Source organism: Vulpes lagopus, chromosome 22 (genome assembly GCF_018345385.1).
Source record: "Vulpes lagopus strain Blue_001 chromosome 22, ASM1834538v1, whole genome shotgun sequence".
Classification (NCBI taxonomy): Eukaryota; Metazoa; Chordata; class Mammalia; order Carnivora; family Canidae; genus Vulpes; species Vulpes lagopus.
This window is the reverse complement of record NC_054845.1, coordinates 5,944,573-5,963,171: the sequence shown is the minus strand read 5'-3', so window position 1 is coordinate 5,963,171 and position 18,599 is coordinate 5,944,573. Positions and strand designations below refer to the sequence as shown.

At 44.5% G+C, this 18,599-nt stretch overlaps 1 protein-coding gene across 1 annotated transcript in view; it reads left to right on the top strand.

Moving 5' to 3' along the window:
- Window positions 1-18,599, top strand: part of HECW2 (HECT, C2 and WW domain containing E3 ubiquitin protein ligase 2) — a 368,781-nt gene that overhangs the window by 232,248 nt on the left and 117,934 nt on the right. Inside the window, exons 8-13 of the mRNA XM_041737736.1 lie at window positions 4,188-4,288; window positions 4,726-5,690; window positions 5,733-6,093; window positions 7,926-8,021; window positions 17,616-17,766; window positions 18,462-18,565. Of these exons, the coding sequence (XP_041593670.1) occupies window positions 4,188-4,288; window positions 4,726-5,690; window positions 5,733-6,093; window positions 7,926-8,021; window positions 17,616-17,766; window positions 18,462-18,565 (1,778 nt within the window). The remainder of the gene's footprint in view (window positions 1-4,187; window positions 4,289-4,725; window positions 5,691-5,732; window positions 6,094-7,925; window positions 8,022-17,615; window positions 17,767-18,461; window positions 18,566-18,599) is intronic.

The following is an 18,599-nucleotide window of genomic DNA, read 5'->3' as shown; positions in this document are numbered from 1 at the left end:
CTGCAAGCTTTTTGTAAGTAGTGAGTAAACTAGTTAAATCGTAACATCTCTTATCATAAATGGTGTGTGTATTTTTATGTGGTTGTTTCCAACAAACTCAGTAACAGTGCTGCTCTGAGGTAGCACTAGAGGATACTTTTTTGGTATCTTTTTTATTGTAGGAGAACATTACGAACATACAGCAGCAGTAGTAGTAGTGGTGGTGGTGGCGGCACCATCTTGTTTTGTATCTTCTTCATTCTGAGAAAACATGAACCAATGGTGGTGGTAGTCATAGTAGCAGTGGTGGCAGCCGCAGATGTAGCAGTAGCAGCAGATGTGTAGTAACAGTAGTGGGTAGCAATAGTAATAAATAAAAATAAACAAAAAAGATGCCGAGAGCTTATTCTATGTCAGGGGTTAAGTACTTTATTCTCATTAACCCATGTTACCCTCTCAACAGCTCTGGGAGGTAAAAAGTGTGATTAGACACATTTCAGAGATGAGGAATCTGAGGCTGGTGAGCAGGATGTGGAGCTGGGATTGGAGTTCTGATCAGTTGCAACACTTTAAGGTCGGGCAGCAATGTGTTGTTATCCCAGCTAACTAAGGAAGGTTGATCATTCATATTCGCTCTGTCACTAATGAACTGTTCTATTTTGACAAGTCATAATTGACTTGGGCATTCCTCATCTGCAACATACAGTGTGCAGAGCAGCTGAACTCTTAAGGCCCCTTCAAAATCTGAAACTAAGAGATTCTTATGGAGTCTGATGGTCTGGCCATCAGAGACAATGGAATTTGTGATTTGAGCCAGCACAATAAAGTGGAAGTTTTATACTGAAATTCTAGCAGCCTGGTTTAACTGATAAAAGCTAGGAAATCCCACCTATTGCTTCTAGTAGAGATAATAGACATTAGGAAGTTTTCTAAAAGTTACTTTTCAGACTTACAGAAAGTGAAAAATTTTAAAGAGTAAGAATTAACTATGGTAAATAAAGTATATCTACAATTTAATTTATATAATTATCATCATATAATTTACAGAATCTAAATGACACTTGATTAAAGTGTGACTTTATATACACCAGTAAGAATGATCAAGGAAAAAATAAAACCTTTTCAGTGCGTGAAACTGTTTTTGACTTGCTTTTCATTTAGTCTTTTACACAACCGGACACTTCGGGAACTGCCAGTTTTGAATTGATGTGGATTAGAAGGAAGTCCAGCATGAATTTGTAAAATGTTAGAATTATGAAATGTTCCTGTATATTAAAAACATTGCCTGATATAGATACTTGAGGATTTTATTAGATAAGAATTTTACTACCTAGCAGTATATTAGTGATTAACACCTAAATATATATATTCCTGATCTGATTATTGCTTCCACCAAGTAATTGATTCATCTTGTAAAGGGCTGAGTTTTCGTTACTTATGTGTTTGGTAGATTTTAACCCTCTGAAGTAGTTGTGGTTTTATACAGAGTGTGGCTTTGTGGGATGAACCAGAACTCCTTACTAATTACTATTTTGAGAGCATTTGTTTGAATGTGACATTTTTCAGAGAGTGATGGCTCACGTCCGTCCAAAATGCGCATCACTTTCTCATGCTTTGTCAATCTCTCTGATGACATTAGAGAGAGAATGCCTCAGGTAGTGAGAGTACTTTGTCACTTATTCTTCATAATTGTGCATTATAATAATGTGTAATATATTGTTCACAATAATATATCACAGCAAGAAGCAGGATGAGTCAGATGAGACTGGATAAGAAAAAGAAGGCACAAAAATGAAAAGAGAAAAAAAACTCAAAAATGAAAGAAAAGAAAAAAATGCAATAAAATAAAAGAAAGAAAGAAAGAGGCAGGCAAGTGACTCCTCTGATAGACACTTAACAAGGGATGAAACCCTTGACTCAGAATCTCTGAATAGGAGGATTTCCTGTATTTATAGGTTGAATAGTTGAATTGAGTATCTGGCCGGTTTGTTTAATAAACAGCACCAATACCTGTTAAAATTCTTCTTTCCAAGCAAAGAGTCTCATTAGTTAATTTATTTAACAAATATGTGTATACATATATAGTGTCTATTAAATGCTAAATGCCGTATTGGGTATTGGGAGTATGACAGTGAGCAAAACCGATGGATACTGTTCTTTTCTTACAATTCCTCCAAAGCATTTATTTCCTAGCTAAAATCCATCACTTTCATTAATTATCCATTATCAACACCAACACTTTGTTTTTACTGGCTGAGGGGGAGATAATGAGGGCTAGTTTATTTTTAACAAGAAATGAAGGTTTTATTATTCCAGGACTTAATGTCCAAAGAAGTGAGCGAGGAATCACAAAGTTGAGGGCAGGTCCATGTAATTGCTGCTAGGTTCATGCATTAGTGGGCAAAGATCCAGCACCTCTATGTGTTAAGCACTGTCTAAATTCTGAGAAGACAGTGGTAGGAGAAAGAAAAAGACGCTCCTGCTATCTGCAGATTATAGCCATTATATAATGTTATTTGAACACTTTAGTGTAAAAGTAACATGACTATACTCATAGTAAGAAATGCCTGTAAATCCCCTTGCAGAAAAGATTTTTTTAGAAATACTGATTTAAGTAGGAAGGGCATTATTGTAATAGCACATTTAAACGAGCCATGCGTAAATTACATCATTAAACTGTATGCTGCTGACAGCAGCATAGAACCACCGAGAACACAAGATGGTAGTATGGTGACTGCAGAGCAGGGACTTCTGTGTCGGAGGAATCTGTTCTAATCCCGATCCTGTCACTCAGTACTTGTCTGGCCTTGGACAAGTCCCTTACCCTCCCCATGCCTTGGTGTCCTCTAGAAAACAGAGCTGCCGCCTGCTTCGCAGGGTGGCTGAGAGACAGTGCAGGCAAAGCCCTGGGAGTGTGCGTGGCATACACGCACTCAGATTCAGACACCAGAGCATTCTAAAAGCATCAATTGAGACAAAAACTATTAGTGTTTCTAGGGAAGAAAAGAAAAAGAAAGAGGGAAAGGAAATAATCTTACAGTTTTAAGAAATTCTTGCTAAGAAGTCCGAAAGATCCCCAAGAGCTGAACCGGGACTTTATAGTCACACCCGTTCTTTTAAAGGATGACATCTATTGGGGTGTCCTTTGGAATTTGTCGATTTGGAATTGTACTGAGAAGGTAGAGACGAACAAACAAAACCATCACATGCATTAATAATAAATAGACTAGTGGCTCTAAACTGGCCTGTGCAAGTTAGGAGGCAGAGGCATGGTTTCCTCCTGAAGTTGCCAGTAGAGGGCAGTGTGAGAGCAGAGATGGTGTGATTTCCTGGGACCCTGTCATTAGTGTCCTTAATGAAGAGTAAGTCTGATTCTGAATGAAAGTTGCTACATACGAAGTAGTGATGGAATTGCATTTGACTTTGATGAGATAAACACAGAATTGAAAAAGATGCACAACTCCATCCTCCAGGAGGCTGGTAGCCCAATGGGGGCCCAAGGTGGGACATCTAGCTTCTCCATCCGCATCTCTTGCCAGGCACACTGGCAATCAGTGACAGTCGGGCTCCCCGACAGTGGGAGGCCAGCAGCTCCAGTCCCCTTGCTGTACAGGTGAGGAGGGGAGGTTCGGCAGCCCCCACCCTCCCCCAGCTGAAGCCACCGTCAGAGGCAGCCTCTTCTCACCCTGCTGTCTCCCTCCCTACTTCCAGGTCCTGCTCCTCAAGTACAGTAGCACGGTGCCCCCCATGTCATTGTGTGACTGTCCTTATCTCCTGTGTCCTCATAGGACCAGTTTCCTATTGTGCTAATTGCTAAGGAGCCAGGCCCTCTAGGCCTTTATTTATACCTGCGTCCCCAAATACCAAAAGCTGTAGGCCTTTTCCAGCTCCTTGATGACCTTCAGGACACTCTTTTCCTGGTCACTGTTAGCCAGTGAAAGAGCCCTTTAAAAAAAAAAAAAATCATATGAAACTGTGTTGCCTTTTCTGTTTATAATAAGATTTCTTTTCATCCTGGGGTTTAGAAGGTCTTCCTTTGTGGGAGCAATTCCTATTACATTGGACTATAACATACCTTGGAGCATTTTATTTTCTTGTGAGCCCGCAAGTTTTAAGGGAGATGTGTGAGATGGAGGGGGGGGGGGCTGCTGGAGGAGGTGAGGGCTGGCAGCAGCCTAGTAAGGAAAGAAACATTTCTCCTCCTGCAGGGACCAAATGCTCAGCTACAACCTTGGCCGGAGGCTCCCAGCTGACCACGTGAGCGGCTACCTCCAGTTTAAAGTGGAGGTTACGTCTTCCGTGCACGAAGGTGAGCTATCTGTACGAACATGTCGCTGCAGGACAAAAAAAAAAAAAAAAAAAAAAAGAAGCTTGTTACAGCTTATTCAGTTGTCAGATTGCATTTGAACAGAGCTGAATTTCCGTGTCCTGAAAATAAAGTTCCTAATAAATAAGTAATTACCTCCTGAAGTTTTCCAGGCCCATATGAAAGCTTGTTCATCAAGAAAAAGGAAATCTGTCTCGGGTGTACACCTGTGTTTGGAACCCGGGCGGCGGTTCGTCGTGGCAGTCGCACGCGCGGCAGCAGCACCGTTTAGCAGGGACCGCGGATGTCGGCGGGCAGCTGTGCCGCCCGGGGCCCCTGAGGTGCCTGCTTCAAGGGACCGCGCGGTGGCCCAGGCACAGGGCCTCGACGTTGTTGGTCACCCCCCCCTTCCTTCTCACAACTGCAGTTTTCTCCTCCAGATGCGTCTGCAGAAGCCGTGGGCACGATCCTTGGGGTCGGCGCGGTGAACGGAGACCTGGGAAGCCCTTCTGATGAGGAGGACGCGCCCGCGGGCCCCCAGGACAGCCCCGTCCGCGCCGACGACCCGCTCCCCGAGGTCAGCGCTGCGGACGCGCCGCCCAAGCGCGCGCTCAGGACTAGCTCCGCGCTGGACGCGGACCCCGGGGGCCTGGGCCCCGCCGCGTCCGGGGCCTCGCCCCCCCGCGGCCGCCAGGACTCGCTCAACGATTACCTGGACGCCATCGAGCACGGCGGCCCGGCGCGGCCCGACAGGGCCCTGGGCGCCTCCCCCAAACTCAGGAGTAGTTTCCCCACCGACACGCGGCTCAACGCGATGCTGCACATCGACTCCGACGAGGAGGAGCACGAGTTCCAGCAAGGCCTGGGGTACCCGGGCTCCCCCGAGGACGACGAGGAGGGCGGGGGGCTGGTCATGGCGCGCAGCGCCCCCGCGGGCCGCACCCCCCAGGCCGGGCCGCAGGGCAGCCCCGCGGCGGGGGCCGGGGCCGGGGCCTTGCACGCCGAGGACAAGCCGGGCCGCGCCCCCGAGCCCGCCGCCGCCCAGGGCGCCCCCGACGCCGAGCAGGAGGCCCGCGGGGCGGAGCCGGGCACGGCCGACGCCGAGTCCCTGGAGCGGGAGCGGGACCGGGAGCAGGACCGGGAGCAGGACCGGGACCGGGACCAGGACCAGGACCAGGACCAGGACCAGGCCTCCTCCGAGACGGAGCCCAGCGACCCCGCCCCCACCGAGAGCGCCAGCGCCAGCGAGGCCAGCACGAGGCCCGAGGGCGAGAGCGACCTGGAGGGCGCCGACGGCCCCGGGCCCTGCGCCCACCCGCGGGGCCCCGCGCCCGAGGGGGAGGCGGCGGCGGAGGAGCAGGAGCAGGAGCAGGAGCAGGAGCAGGAGCAGGAGCAGGAGCAGGAGGCGGACCAGGAGCAGGAGGAGCAGCAGCAGCAGGAGGAGCAGGAGGCGGGCGGCGAGGAGCAGCGCGGCGCCTGCGGAGGCCCTGCCCTGCCCCGGGAGCCCGCCGCCCTGCCCGCCCTGCCCGCCGTGCAGGTGCCCCGCGGGGCCGGGGCCGGGGCCGGGGCCGGGGATGCGCCCGGGGCGCACGACGTGTGGCGGCGCAGGGGCAGCCTGCAGGGGGCGGCCGAGCGCGCGCGGGAGGAGCAGGAGCAGGAGCAGGAGCTGGAGCGGGAGCGGGAGCAGGAGCTGGAGCGGGAGCAGGAGCTGGAGCGGGAGCCCGAGCCCCAGCCGGACGCCGACGCCCCGGCCGCCCGCGGAGCCTGCGAGGGGGCCGCTGCGCAGGAGGAGGGCGCCGCCGCCGGAGGTAGGATGCTCGCAGGTAGGATGCTCCGCCACCTGCCGCCCGCGCTGCTGCCCTCGGGGCTCGCGGCCGGATGCTCTTTTTTTTTTTTTTTTGAAATAAGCTTGTCAAATCGTCTCCAAATTTATTTATTCTTAAAGATTTTGTTTATTTGTTCATCAGAAACAGAGAGAGAGACAGAGAGGCAGACTCCATGCAGGGAGCCCCACATAGGACTGATCCCAGGGCCCCGGGGTCACGCCCTGAGCCTAAGGCGGCCGGGCTGCCCCCACTCCCCCCCCCCTGCTTTTTTTTAAATGGATCTTCTATTTTTGAAATAAACCTGTCAAATAGTCTCCTTATTTATTTTTAAAGATTTTATTTACTTATTCATCAGAGACACACACAGACACACACAGAGACGGAGAGGCAGAGACACAGGCAGAGGGAGAAGCAGGCTCCCTGCAGGGAGCGGGACGCAGGACTCGATCCCAGGTCTCCGGAGTCATGGCCTGGGCCCAAGGTGGCGCTAAACCACTGAGCCACCTGGGCTGCCCCAGTCTCCGTATTTATTATTTTTTTAAAGATTTTATTTATTTATTCATGAGAGACACAGAGAGAGAGAGAGAGAGTGAGACAGAGGCAGACTCCATGCAGGGAGCCCCACATAGGCCTCAATCCCAGGACTCCAGGGTCATGCCCTGAGCCTAAGGCAGAGCTAAACCACTGAGCCACCCAGGCTGCCCATTTTTTTTTTTTTAATGGATCTTCTGTTTTTGAAATAAGCCTGTCAAATAGTCTCCTTTTTTATCTTAAAGATTTTATTTATTTATTCATGAGAGACAGCGAGAGAGCAAGAGCGAGAGCGAGAGAGGCAGAGACACAGGCAGAGGAAGAAGCAGGCCCCTTGCAGGGAGCCTGACCTGGGACTCCATCCCGTGTCCCCGGGGTCACGCCCTGGGCCCAAGGCAGGCGCTCAACCGCTGAAACCCCAGGGCTGCCCCAGTCTCCACATTTAAATGAGTCTTCAGTGTGGACCTGGGTCTGTAGATAAGAACCAGGCAGGCTGACAGCTTTCAGATCAGTGTCCTGTGCAGAGGCTTTCAGGAACACCTTAAGTCCCTCCTCTTTGTGGAAAAGCTTCAAAGCAGAACTTCACACGTGCTTTGCATTGATCGTAGCATGTTTGACTTCTGCAGTACGAAAAATGTTAACCTCACACATGGTGATGCCTTCCAACCCCTGAAGAATAAGCTGTTTTGGTATCTGAGCTTGTAGATTCACACCTAGTATTTGTATTGTATCTCAGTGAACACAGCTGGTAGCATGTTTCCTTTGAAATGTTCTCTTACAGATGTACCAGGAAGGCCGAGGATAGTTTCACGGACCTAAATTGCACAGACTCAGAAATAGGAATGATTTTCTTATCCTGTGTTTAGTTTTCTACCTGAAGCATTCCCTTCTTCTTCTCCTTCTCTTCCTCCCCTCCTTTAATTTTTGTTTTTTATATTCATCATCATCATCATCATCATCATGCTTTTACCTTAAAGCATCAGTGACCGGGACCAGCCAGGGTGGGAACCACCGGGACCCCTCCCCAGGGTGGTGGGAGGAGAGGGATGGGGACAGGGAGACGTTTCTCTAGGGACTCTCTTGTGGCTAAGCATTCACCTCCTGTTCTTTTCTTTTGTTTCTGGGGCCTCATATGGAAAATGAGACTAACGAGAGAAAAGAAACTAGCCCCAGGATTTGTGTTAGACGGTGGTTGTATTGTCGTTTGGTTTGGTTTTTCATAAAGGATGTTTGACACTAAAGCGGAAAACAATACCCAAGAATCTTTTTCTCTTTAATCCTAGATTCTCAAGCCAATGGCCACCAACCATTGAGATCGTTGCCTTCGGTGCGCCAGGACGTTAGCCGCTACCAGAGGGTGGACGAGGCTCTCCCACCAAGTGAGCACCTGTTAACTAAGAGGTTCACCTTGATCAAATTGTGTGAGGATGACAAGCAGATTCTTTCCATGGGGCCTAAAAGATGGATACCCAGTCCTAAAGAGAAGGAGATCGGGGCTGCCACTTGACAGAGCAGATGTAGACTGGAAATTGCTAGGCTGATGACTCCTCTCTGGCACTGTTCTGCTGAATGAGTGGGCAGCTGGGGGGAAAGCACATACTGCAACACCCATAGACTACTGTAATTGGAGAAACAGATCCAGATACTTGGGACAGTTGAGTTTATAGGAGAAAATTCTTGAAGTGATGCCTAACGGCAGCATGAACACATTAGTACAATCTCTTAGAAAAGCCTCACTGTATGTGATATACTTCTTTCTGTTCACTTATAGCATTTTAAATCATTAAGTACAGTGTTCTGATTTTTTTCCTTGGGGATATGCAGAGAAGTGTTAATAATTTCAGAAATTGGTCTACCACTTATTTGGAGTATGGCAGTTATCTGGGGTTTTGAAAGATATGTCATTTCTTTCACTTTCAAGAAACATGTAACACATAAAGGGAGGATGGTTGAGGATGAAGGATTCTGGGAAATAGTTGGTACAACCTGTATTCAAAGATCTAAGTGATACCCATGGCCAGTCATAATCTGAATATAATTTAAGCTCCGTTTAAATGTCCAGGGTCCCTTAAAGCAATATTGCTTTGTCACAGCATTTTGATGAACAGGAGCAAAGCTCAGTAAGTACTACTTGTAGGAACATATTGGAAAATATATCTTCCTGCATTATTGGTTTTCCTCATTGTTCTCCCTCTCAGCTCCCCCACCTCTTGATCATAGCAACAACAGGCTGATACCCTGGGCCTTCTGTATTTTAAAAATGGTGGGACATCAAGGCAGGGGTGCAGGAGTATGCATTTGTAGGGCTAAAATGTTGAGTGCTTGGTTTTGGTTTGTGTTTACAAAAAGGCTGAATATGTACAATTGGTCAAAATAGCAGCTTGATCCTTTGGAAATTCTGTTGTGTACAGCTCCTCCCCTTGTTCATGTATTTTGATAATTGAAGGTGGTTATTTATAGGAAATATATATTTTAAGCAACTTTAAAAATAGACCAAGAGTACAAGTAAGCATTGCGTCATCTTACATAGGCCGGGGAACAAAAAAATGTCCTTATTGTTTACTCTTGGAGAAAAGATTAGAGGCAGAAAAGAAAAATATTTCTGGGAGATACTTAGATCTAATAGGGCAAAAAAGAGTTGGAAACATGAGAGAATTCTGAAAGAGCTTTGCTTACATGTGTATGTGGATTAATAGTAATTCGAGTTTCAGAGGTGTTGTGCCACAGTCGAGTGGATGGATGGATGCCTCTTCCTGGCCACATCTAATTGCTCTGAATTTTGTTGAACCATAATTTCGGTCTCCAGATTGCATTTAATAAAGACAGGTACTTGCCTGCTGAAGTTATGACTACTATTTGTGATCTTTCAGTGCATTTGTTTAAGCACTGATATTTGCATTACACAATATATTTTAGGATTTAAAAAAATAAACAATTGGGGGCACCCATGGCTCAGTTGTTGAACATCTGCCTTTGGCTCAGGGCGTGACCCTGGAGACCCGGGATCAAGTCCCGCGTCAGGCTCCCTGCATGGAGCCTGCTTCTCCCTCTGCCTCTGTCTCTGCCTCTCTCTCTCTGTCTCTCATGAATAAATAAAAAGAATTTTTTTAAAAAAGAAAGAATCATTTTAGCCAATTTCTACCCATTGATCCACTTGACCAACCTCATAAAAATGTAACAAAGAATAAAAAATAAAGCATGTAAAAGTGCTCTGGAAACCATAAAGCACCACACAAGTTTGAAGTTTGAAGTGTCTCTGCCTCTCTCTCTGTGTCTCTCATGAATAAATAAAATATTAAAAAAAATAAAGTTTTTCCTAAAACTTTGTTCCTAAAACTTTCCTAAAGTTGCCTTTCCTCACTGGGCAACTCTGCTACCACGTCGGGCCATGCCTCTGATTTGGAGCTATGGCATTCTACATTCCACACTGTCCTGTGACTTTTGTCTTCACATACTGTCTCCGGGAGGCTTGGCTGAGGGGCATCTGGTTTGAGTATACAGATGAGTCCATCTCTTAAATGCCCTGGCTGGATTATTTTAAGGCTAAGAGTTGTATTTTTTAACACTATTAATTATAATACTTCAAACTTGCGTGGTGCTTTATGGTTTCCAGAGCACTTTTACATGCTTTATTTTGAATTCTTTGTTACGTTTTTGTGAGGTTGGTGAAGTGGATCAGTGGGTAGAATTTGGCTAAAATGATTCTTTCTTTTTTTAAAGATTTTATTTATTTATTCATGAGAGACACACAGAGAGAGGCAGAGACACAGGCAGAGGGAGAAACAGGCTCCATGCAGGGAGCCCGACATGGGACTCGATCCCGGGACTCCAGGATCACACCCTGGGCCCAAGGCGGGCGCTAAACCACTGAGCCACCCAGGGATCCCCTAAAATGATTCTTTCATTTTGTAGATGGAAAAACTGAAGCCCAGACAAATGAATTAACTTGTTTAAGATCCCATACTAGTAAAAGTTGAGACAGAGTCTTAAACCTTCCTCTCCTCTATCAGGTATTCTAATTTAAGATTAGAAAGGAAGGGACTATTCTGTAGGTAGATGAATATAAATTCTGGAAGTTTACTTAGCAGCAGAGTAGTGGCTTATATTGCAGTATGTTATGTATTAGGTGCAAGATCGTCTTACATCAGTGGCAGCCCGCCTTCAGCTCGGGGTGTCATCCTGGAGACCCAGGATCGAGTCCCACGTCAGGCTCCTGCATGGAGCCTGCTTCTCCCTTTGCCTGTGTCTCTGCCTCTCTCTCTCTCTCTCTCTCTCTCAATCTCTCATGAATAAATAAATTAAAAAATCTTTAAAAAAATAAAATATCATCTTACATCAGAAGCTTTGGGGGTTTCATTCAAGCTTTATTATATTGTACTGTTTTGAGGTAGGAAGTCTCAAAAAGTGCTCAACTTTCTTCTCCTTCTGCTGGATTAAGATTATTCAGCAGGACTCTTCCCCAGGAGGCCCTGAAGTATAGGAAAAGTGGCTGTAGTGACAATATGAGCATAGCCCAGACAGGTTTGCTTTGTTAAGCATTTGTATCAGACTCAGAAGCACTTTTTCCTCCTTCCCACAACCCTGTAGGGCAAGCTGCTGAAACACTGTACCTCGGGCTTTGATGCCTGTATGCCATCCTTGATTCTTTTCCTAATTATTATTGTTATTTGAACTTATTTTCACCTTAAGAACACTTATATACCAACATATAGTGAGGAAACCACCCGGCAAAAGTATGCTTCTCTCTGAAGATTTACAAACTCAGTTAAAGGGATTCAGTAGGTATATCCTTTCCTGTCCCTTTTCGCTGTTAGAGCGATCGTGTGGCGGTCTATGCATCGGTGTTGTCACTTAGTCTCTGGACATCTATTTGGTCTCATTTTTATGTCAAGCGGTTTTCCTCGTTTGTTTGCTGCTTCTTCCAATCTTACTCCTCCTCCCATCGCTTCTCAGCCTTTTGGCTAAGATCAAGTGCAATCTTACTCCTCCTGTCTCTGGATCAGGGAACTGATCTTGGACTTGGTACAAAGACTACACAGCTGTAATGATGCTCTACCAATTGTTTTCAAAACCTTACTCTTGCTTTAGGCCATGAACCCTGTGATACGAGCTCGTGAGCTACGTAATTCCAACCCCTGGCTGAGAGATGTTCTAATGATGCATACAACATCACAACGCTCCGGGTCTTCAGGGCAGCCTGAAGAGCCCTCCCTGGAAGGGCTTAAATCTGAATACCCACTGAGTGCCTTAAGAATTTGCTTTTCGACTTCTCAGGTGATTGATGGCACCGACAGCTAGAGGTAGCTGGGGGCTGAAGCGCCCTGGAACATCATCAGCCTGACAAATCTTGGTCATTTTAGCATTAAGATGAGTGAAAAAAGAATGATCTGCTCAGCCCTTTCTGAAAAACTTATTTTATTTTTCTTACTGGGCCCGGTGTAATTGTGACTTAATTCCTTGCCGCGCTGGGGATGATAAGGAACTGTTGAGTAAATGTTTTTCCCCCAAAAGGGTAGAAATAGGATTAGATTCACGAAGAACCATCTAGATTATTGGACTCTTGTAGGATCCCAGGATTATTGCCACGTTATCAGGACCCGTGTACTACTTAGGTGGCAGGTTCAAATGGGGGGAAGTCTGGGAAAACACTGGAGAACGTTTATCATTTTTTTTTGTGGTTGTGCACTTTCATTATGAAAGCATCCTTTGAAATGAACATTTAAAGGTGGCAGCGAATCATAATTCATCTAGCTTTCTACTATGGGGAAGGGCTCATTTTCTAGAGCTAAAAGTTAGTTTAAGAGAAGAATTGATACATTTAACCTAAAAAGGCACTCTCTTTAAAAAATGACTGTGAAGGTCCACCAAATTCAGCTGTTTGAGCTTGTTTAAACTTTTTATTTAAATGTAATATTCATACATAAAAGAGCACATTCTGCCCAAACTGAGTGTACATGTGCACCAATGCCATGTCCCTGGCTCCTAGAAGTCTCTTTGTGCTGGCTTTTGATCACTAACCCTAACTCTGATGAGGAAGTGGGCCTACTATGCTGACTTCCAAAATCATAGATAAGTGAACTCACTTTTGTACTTTGTACAAATGGTATATACCTCCTTGAGTGTTAAAATAAGGAAAAACTCTCTCTTCTTCTCTGTCAAATAGGTAAATAAAATCTTAAAAAAGAGAGACTCCTGGGTGACTCAGACAGTTAAGCATCTGCCTGCAGCTCAGGTCACGATCCTGGTGTCCTGGGTTTGAGTCCAACATCAGGCTCCTTGCTCACCAGGGAGCCCGCTTTGCCCTCTGCCTACTTGCGCCCTGTGCTTGTGCTCTCTTGCGCTCTCTCTCTAACAAATAAATAAAATCTTTTTAAAAATAAATAAAATAAGGAAAAACTAATCTTTTAAACTCTACTATCCAGCATCTTCTACAAACGCTTAATTTTTTCCCTTAGAAGTACCTTTAGATCGTTACAGCTTTATCATCTCACTATGTGGTGAGTGAGATATCATGGTTATTATAATTTCTTATAGTGGCTTATACATTTTCTTCCCAGTGTTCAGTTTCCTCATATTTCTAAGTCCAGTTATAACTAATTCAGGTCCCACTCGTGATCCTCTCTCTCACCCTTTTGGTTCATGTGGTTCATGCTTCCCCTGAAATGTCATCCTCTCTGTCTAGTCATTGATCTTCTCCCCAGTCTCAGCACTCTCTCAGAAGTGTTCACGGCTTCATTTCATTATCAACTGTACAGTCCAGCAGAGACCGAGGTCTAGTGTGAAGGGACTTGGAAAGAAGCCTGATGAGGTGAAGAGGGATCACAAGGACGACCCCTACTCCCTTCTCACATATGCTGATCTTAAAAGTTGAAGATGATCTTCCCTGCTCTGCCTCCCTCCGGCGCCCTGCTTAGGGATTAACGCTGTGACACTGGCCTTGGCGTACATCCACACACTTTCAACCTCTGACTTTCCCTTATTGTCCAGCTCTTTAAGGGGGCTGTTATATTTGAGTCTTAGGGCATCTATGAGTCCACTTGTTCCTGGATTTCAGTCTCGAGTATTTAGGATGAAGTCGAATTCCTTGTGAGCCCATACTTCGCGACCTCTGAGAAGTCTAGCACTAGCTCCATGCGTTCACCTAGTAAACTAGCTGCTTTAAGTTCTTATAAATTTATGTCAGTGTTCCTCAAATTTTAGAGTGTCCAGGAGCCACTTGGGAAGGTTGTCAAAAATGTAGACAACTGAGTCGTAGCTTCAGATGGTCTGATTTTGCACATCTGAGGTGTATCCTGAGAATCTCCCTTTCTGTTGATCCTCAAAGTGATTCTGATACATACTGTCAGAACCCCACAGCTTGAGAGACATTTTTGTAGATAACAGTTTTCAAATCTGTTAGTGCTATAAAGCTTTTTAATGCAAAGTAAAATCTTATGTGGAAGACCAGCAGGCCTAAGAGGTAATATTAGGGCTACAGTGGCTGACCCGGAGTTGGCAGATGGTTCTCAGGACCTCAGAGCCCCTACAAGGCTAAATTAATGAGAATTTAGTTTGCAAATTCTGGCCTACACATAAGATCTCAATAGGTTCTTATTAAACCTGATGTAGAAAACTGGATGTCATTTTGAAGATTCTAACAATTTAGAGCTAAAAGGGATCCTAGCAATACATAATTCTGCCCTCTCATTTTTCAAAGAAAAAGTGAAGAAACTGTGGTTCAGAGGTATAGTGATTTGTTGAAGGTCATGCAGCAGAGGTGTGACAAAGCCATGGCAAGAAACCCACGGTTTGGGGTTTCTCTTCCCAGTTTCGTGCACTACGAATATACGCACCCCAGTCAATACATTGTTCTTAGACTTGTGGCACACGGATTGTACACCCAGTTTTGCAGTGTGGCGAGATGAAGTAAATGCCAAGTTTCCAGTCTTCTAATCCTGCCTGTCTAATTTTATCATGGTCTCTCAAAGAGAACTTTGATGCTGGGCAATGAGTTCTCGTATGCTTAACTTATACCAAGAACAAACCAGGCCAATATAAAAAGGTGTAAGCAACCATACCCAACTGTTTCCACCCTGCAGAGAAACTTTAATAGATAAAATAGAAAGCCAGTCTTCCTATAGGCATCCCTACTGTCTTTGTCTGATTGGGAAGGAATTGACCACTGGGGCAGGAGTGGATATGTACTTCATGAACAAGTCAACAACATTGAACAGCCTTCCTCAAATCTGTGGCAAGTGTCCACTTGAGATCGGCAAGATAGCATTTCTCTCTAGGGGAACTTAAGTAACAGCCTCAATGCAAAGACATGGCATTTGAGGGATGGTCTTAATGTACATCCAAAGTCCCATGTTCTTTGTTTTTTTTTTTTTTTTCGTCCCATGTTCTTTGGAACAAATTTTCAGACCTCATTTTTCTCATTCTTCTCATTGCACATAGAGATGTTTTTGCTGAAATACATTAAGGTTATTCCTAGAATTTGTGGAAAGTGAACACAAGAATCATTCCCTGTTATGGTTTTATGTTATTTAAATTGCTTGTTCATTCACTTCAGGCTGTGTGCAAGGTATAGTGGTAAATATATTTGGAGATTCCCTGCCCTCACTCCTCCCCCACTTTGTTACCCATATGGTCCTTATAGAGACCACATTCTGTAGGGTAAATTCTTATGTTCTTTGTTCAAGGAAAAAGTTCTATCTTTGAAGATAATTTTTTTTTTTTACTTTCTTTGGTCAGAAAATGGAAAGTATGTCACAATGTGTTTTTTCTGCCTCAACTGCCAGAAAACTTAGAGCCAAATTTGAGTTATAAACTTATCTTGGGAGCTTGGCAACGCTTCTCTTTCTACTTTCTTTAGTTGGTTTCTGTTCTGTTTTTATCCCTAATTGACCTATTCTACATTTTTAAAATTGGAAGCTACTGTAAACATTTTTGGGGGATGAAATGGCCATTTGTTTTCTTGTGCATTTGAGTTGCATATACTATGTGCTTGAATTATCCTGGCTCTAATGAGATGGAATAATTGGCTCTCAAAATCTTTGAGATGGGAAAGTATGCAGAGAGCAGAGTGAAACAGTGGAATAGATCAAAGGGTTTTGGAAAATGGTTCCTGAAAATGCTCTAATGTCGTCACTATTTGTCAGCTTATGGCAGGCTGATCATGAAGTCTTTTGGAAATGTCTTAATGATGGGCTTGCAACTGTGTCCAAAGAATTCAGGTTTGGCAGGCTGGTTCATTGTGAGTCTCTCGTACCTTGGAGCATGAGGGGCATGAGCTGTTTCATGTCTGTGTGGTGTTTTTCCTCAGCTCGATTTTACTTTTTCTTGCCATTTGTCATAAATTATCCCATGCTAGAATCAACAAAAACAGATCTTTCCACCCCCTACTGAGGCAGCCCTCGGTGATTGGCTGCTGCTGGCCAGGGTCTACCATTCAGGTCTTTCCAACCCCGAGAACTTTGTTAGAATTCTTGTTCTACTCACTTCCAGAGTAAATACCATAGGTGGTCAGGAGCAGAAATGCCTTCCTCCCAGTCTCCAGGTTTAGGACTCCCATGGTGTCTGTTGATCAGCTAGCTAGGTGATAACATGGGGAGTTTAGAAATAATTGAGCTGCTAAGGAGAAAGGTGCTTATAAATTTCAAACACTACACAAAAATAGAAATGTATAAACACTTTACTGGTTAAAGAGTAGATTTCTGCTGGTTTTTGAAAAATTTTATTTATTTATTTATTTATTTATTTATTTATTTATTTATTTGAGAGAGAGTGAATGGAGGCACAAAGGGGCAGAGGGAGAGGCAGAGAGAGAATCCCAAGCAGGTTCCATGCCCAATGTGGAGCCTGATAGGGGCCTTGATTTCCCTACCCTGAGATCATGACCTGAGCTGAAATCAAGAGCTGGATATTTAACTGAGCCACCTTAGCAGGTGTCCCTTTGCTGTTTTCCTACATAAAACAGGGCTATATAAATTGCTCTTCCCAACTACAGTCCATTTCAAAATTTTGCCTTTTGAAAGGATCAGCTCATGCTTTGTGTATTATGGTAGGAGAATGGCCCTTTAGAGAGCCACAGAGAAGGTACGTCTGGCTCTGAAGACCACACTGCTTTCTGTTTTCACTGAATATGCACTTAATCGATGAGATTGCTTAAACATAAAATTAAATAATATTTTAAACCATTGTATTTATTTGAGGCTGGAAGCAAGTATTTACCCTTATTCTGAAAAACGTATCCATCTTTGGGAAAGTGCAGATGGAAGTTTGTAGATAATGATACTATTTGATGACTGGGCTAGCATTATTTTCTTCTGAAGATTACATTTATCAGAATTGTATGTGAATATGTGCTTGGAAGTTTCCAGCTATAGGAGTCTTTCATCCAAGCTGAAAAAAAAAATCAATTTTTGGTGAAAACAATCATTGATACCAATTTTGATGCAATCCAAAATCTTATACCAACAACTTGTATTTTATAATTTTTAAAAGATTTTATTTATTTATACATGAGAGACCCAGAGAGAGAGGCAGAGACACAGGCAGAGGGAGAAGCAGGCTCCATGCAAGGAGCCCGATGTGGGCCTCGATCCTGGGACCCCAGGATCACGCCCTGGGCTGAAAGGAGGTGTTAAACCACTGAGCCACTCAGGGATCCCAAACAACTTGTATTTTAAAAAGAGTGTTTTTAAAGCACTGGCACTCATACATGAACATGAGCATTGCGGGAGGATCTGGAAGTATTCTCTACATTCAGAGGGTCTTTAAAGGGTGGGTATAACACGCATAAGATATGTTGTTTACTAACTGATCACAGTAGATGCTGATGTGGACTGAGGGAAGTGCCTGATTATGCAGTGAGGTATATGTTATCAGCCCCATTTACAGCATGTCAGGGACAACACGTGCTAAAGATCATGAACCACATTAATGACCTCTGCTCCTCCTCTGACCCCTCTTGGTGCATTCCTACTGTTTAGACTGGGAGGCGCGCATTGACAGCCACGGCAGGATCTTCTACGTGGATCACGTGAACAGAACCACCACATGGCAGCGGCCAACAGCGCCTCCAGCCCCCCAGGTGCTGCAGAGATCAAACTCCATACAGCAAATGGAGCAGCTGAACCGGAGGTGGGATGGGCATCTTCACGATGACTGTAGTGGGGTTGGGCTTATTTTGACATGGGCCAAAGTCAAAAACATGGTTGTTTCTGTTTCATCTTTGGGTGACCTGTCATTTACCTGTAGCTGGTACTTCTTTTGATTTATAGACTTCATTGAACTTCTGTTGGTTAAAAAAAAAAAATCCACACATATGTACCACTTGTTTGAAAACTAGAGAGAAATAAGTAATGATGATCTGTTTACTCAACCCAAGGCATTGGTTTTTAGGAAAACAGAGCATATACATATATAATATGAGGCCAGATATCTTTCTAAATATTTAGAATCTCCATCATGCATCTTTATTATCCACTTAATCCTTTTAAATGTCATTCGTTTTTGAAAACTCATGACCATGACATAAAAAGTTACTTTCTTTAGCAATATAAGAATTTAATTTTCTTTGGTTAAGGGGCATGATTATTTTTAAGTTTTATTACTTTGTTAGGAAAATGTTCCACCAACAATGAACAGAAGAAATTCAATGCATTGTAATTTACTTAAACAACAGATGGTCCAGAAGGTCATGGAATGGGCGGAGGTTTGGGGAAGAAACTTTGGCTGAAGTTGAGAAGATACTGAAAATTTCTGGGCTCTGGGGGAATGATTGAGTCCCTTGTTTTAGAGACTGCTGTGACGTAATGCTAGGCTCCTGATTTCAGATACCAGAGTATCCGCAGAACCATGACTAATGAGAGGCCTGAGGAAAATACCAATGCGATCGATGGGGCAGGGGAGGAAGCTGACTTTCACCAAGCCAGTGCAGGTAAGAGCCTTTCGGTTGATTTCGTTTGTAATTT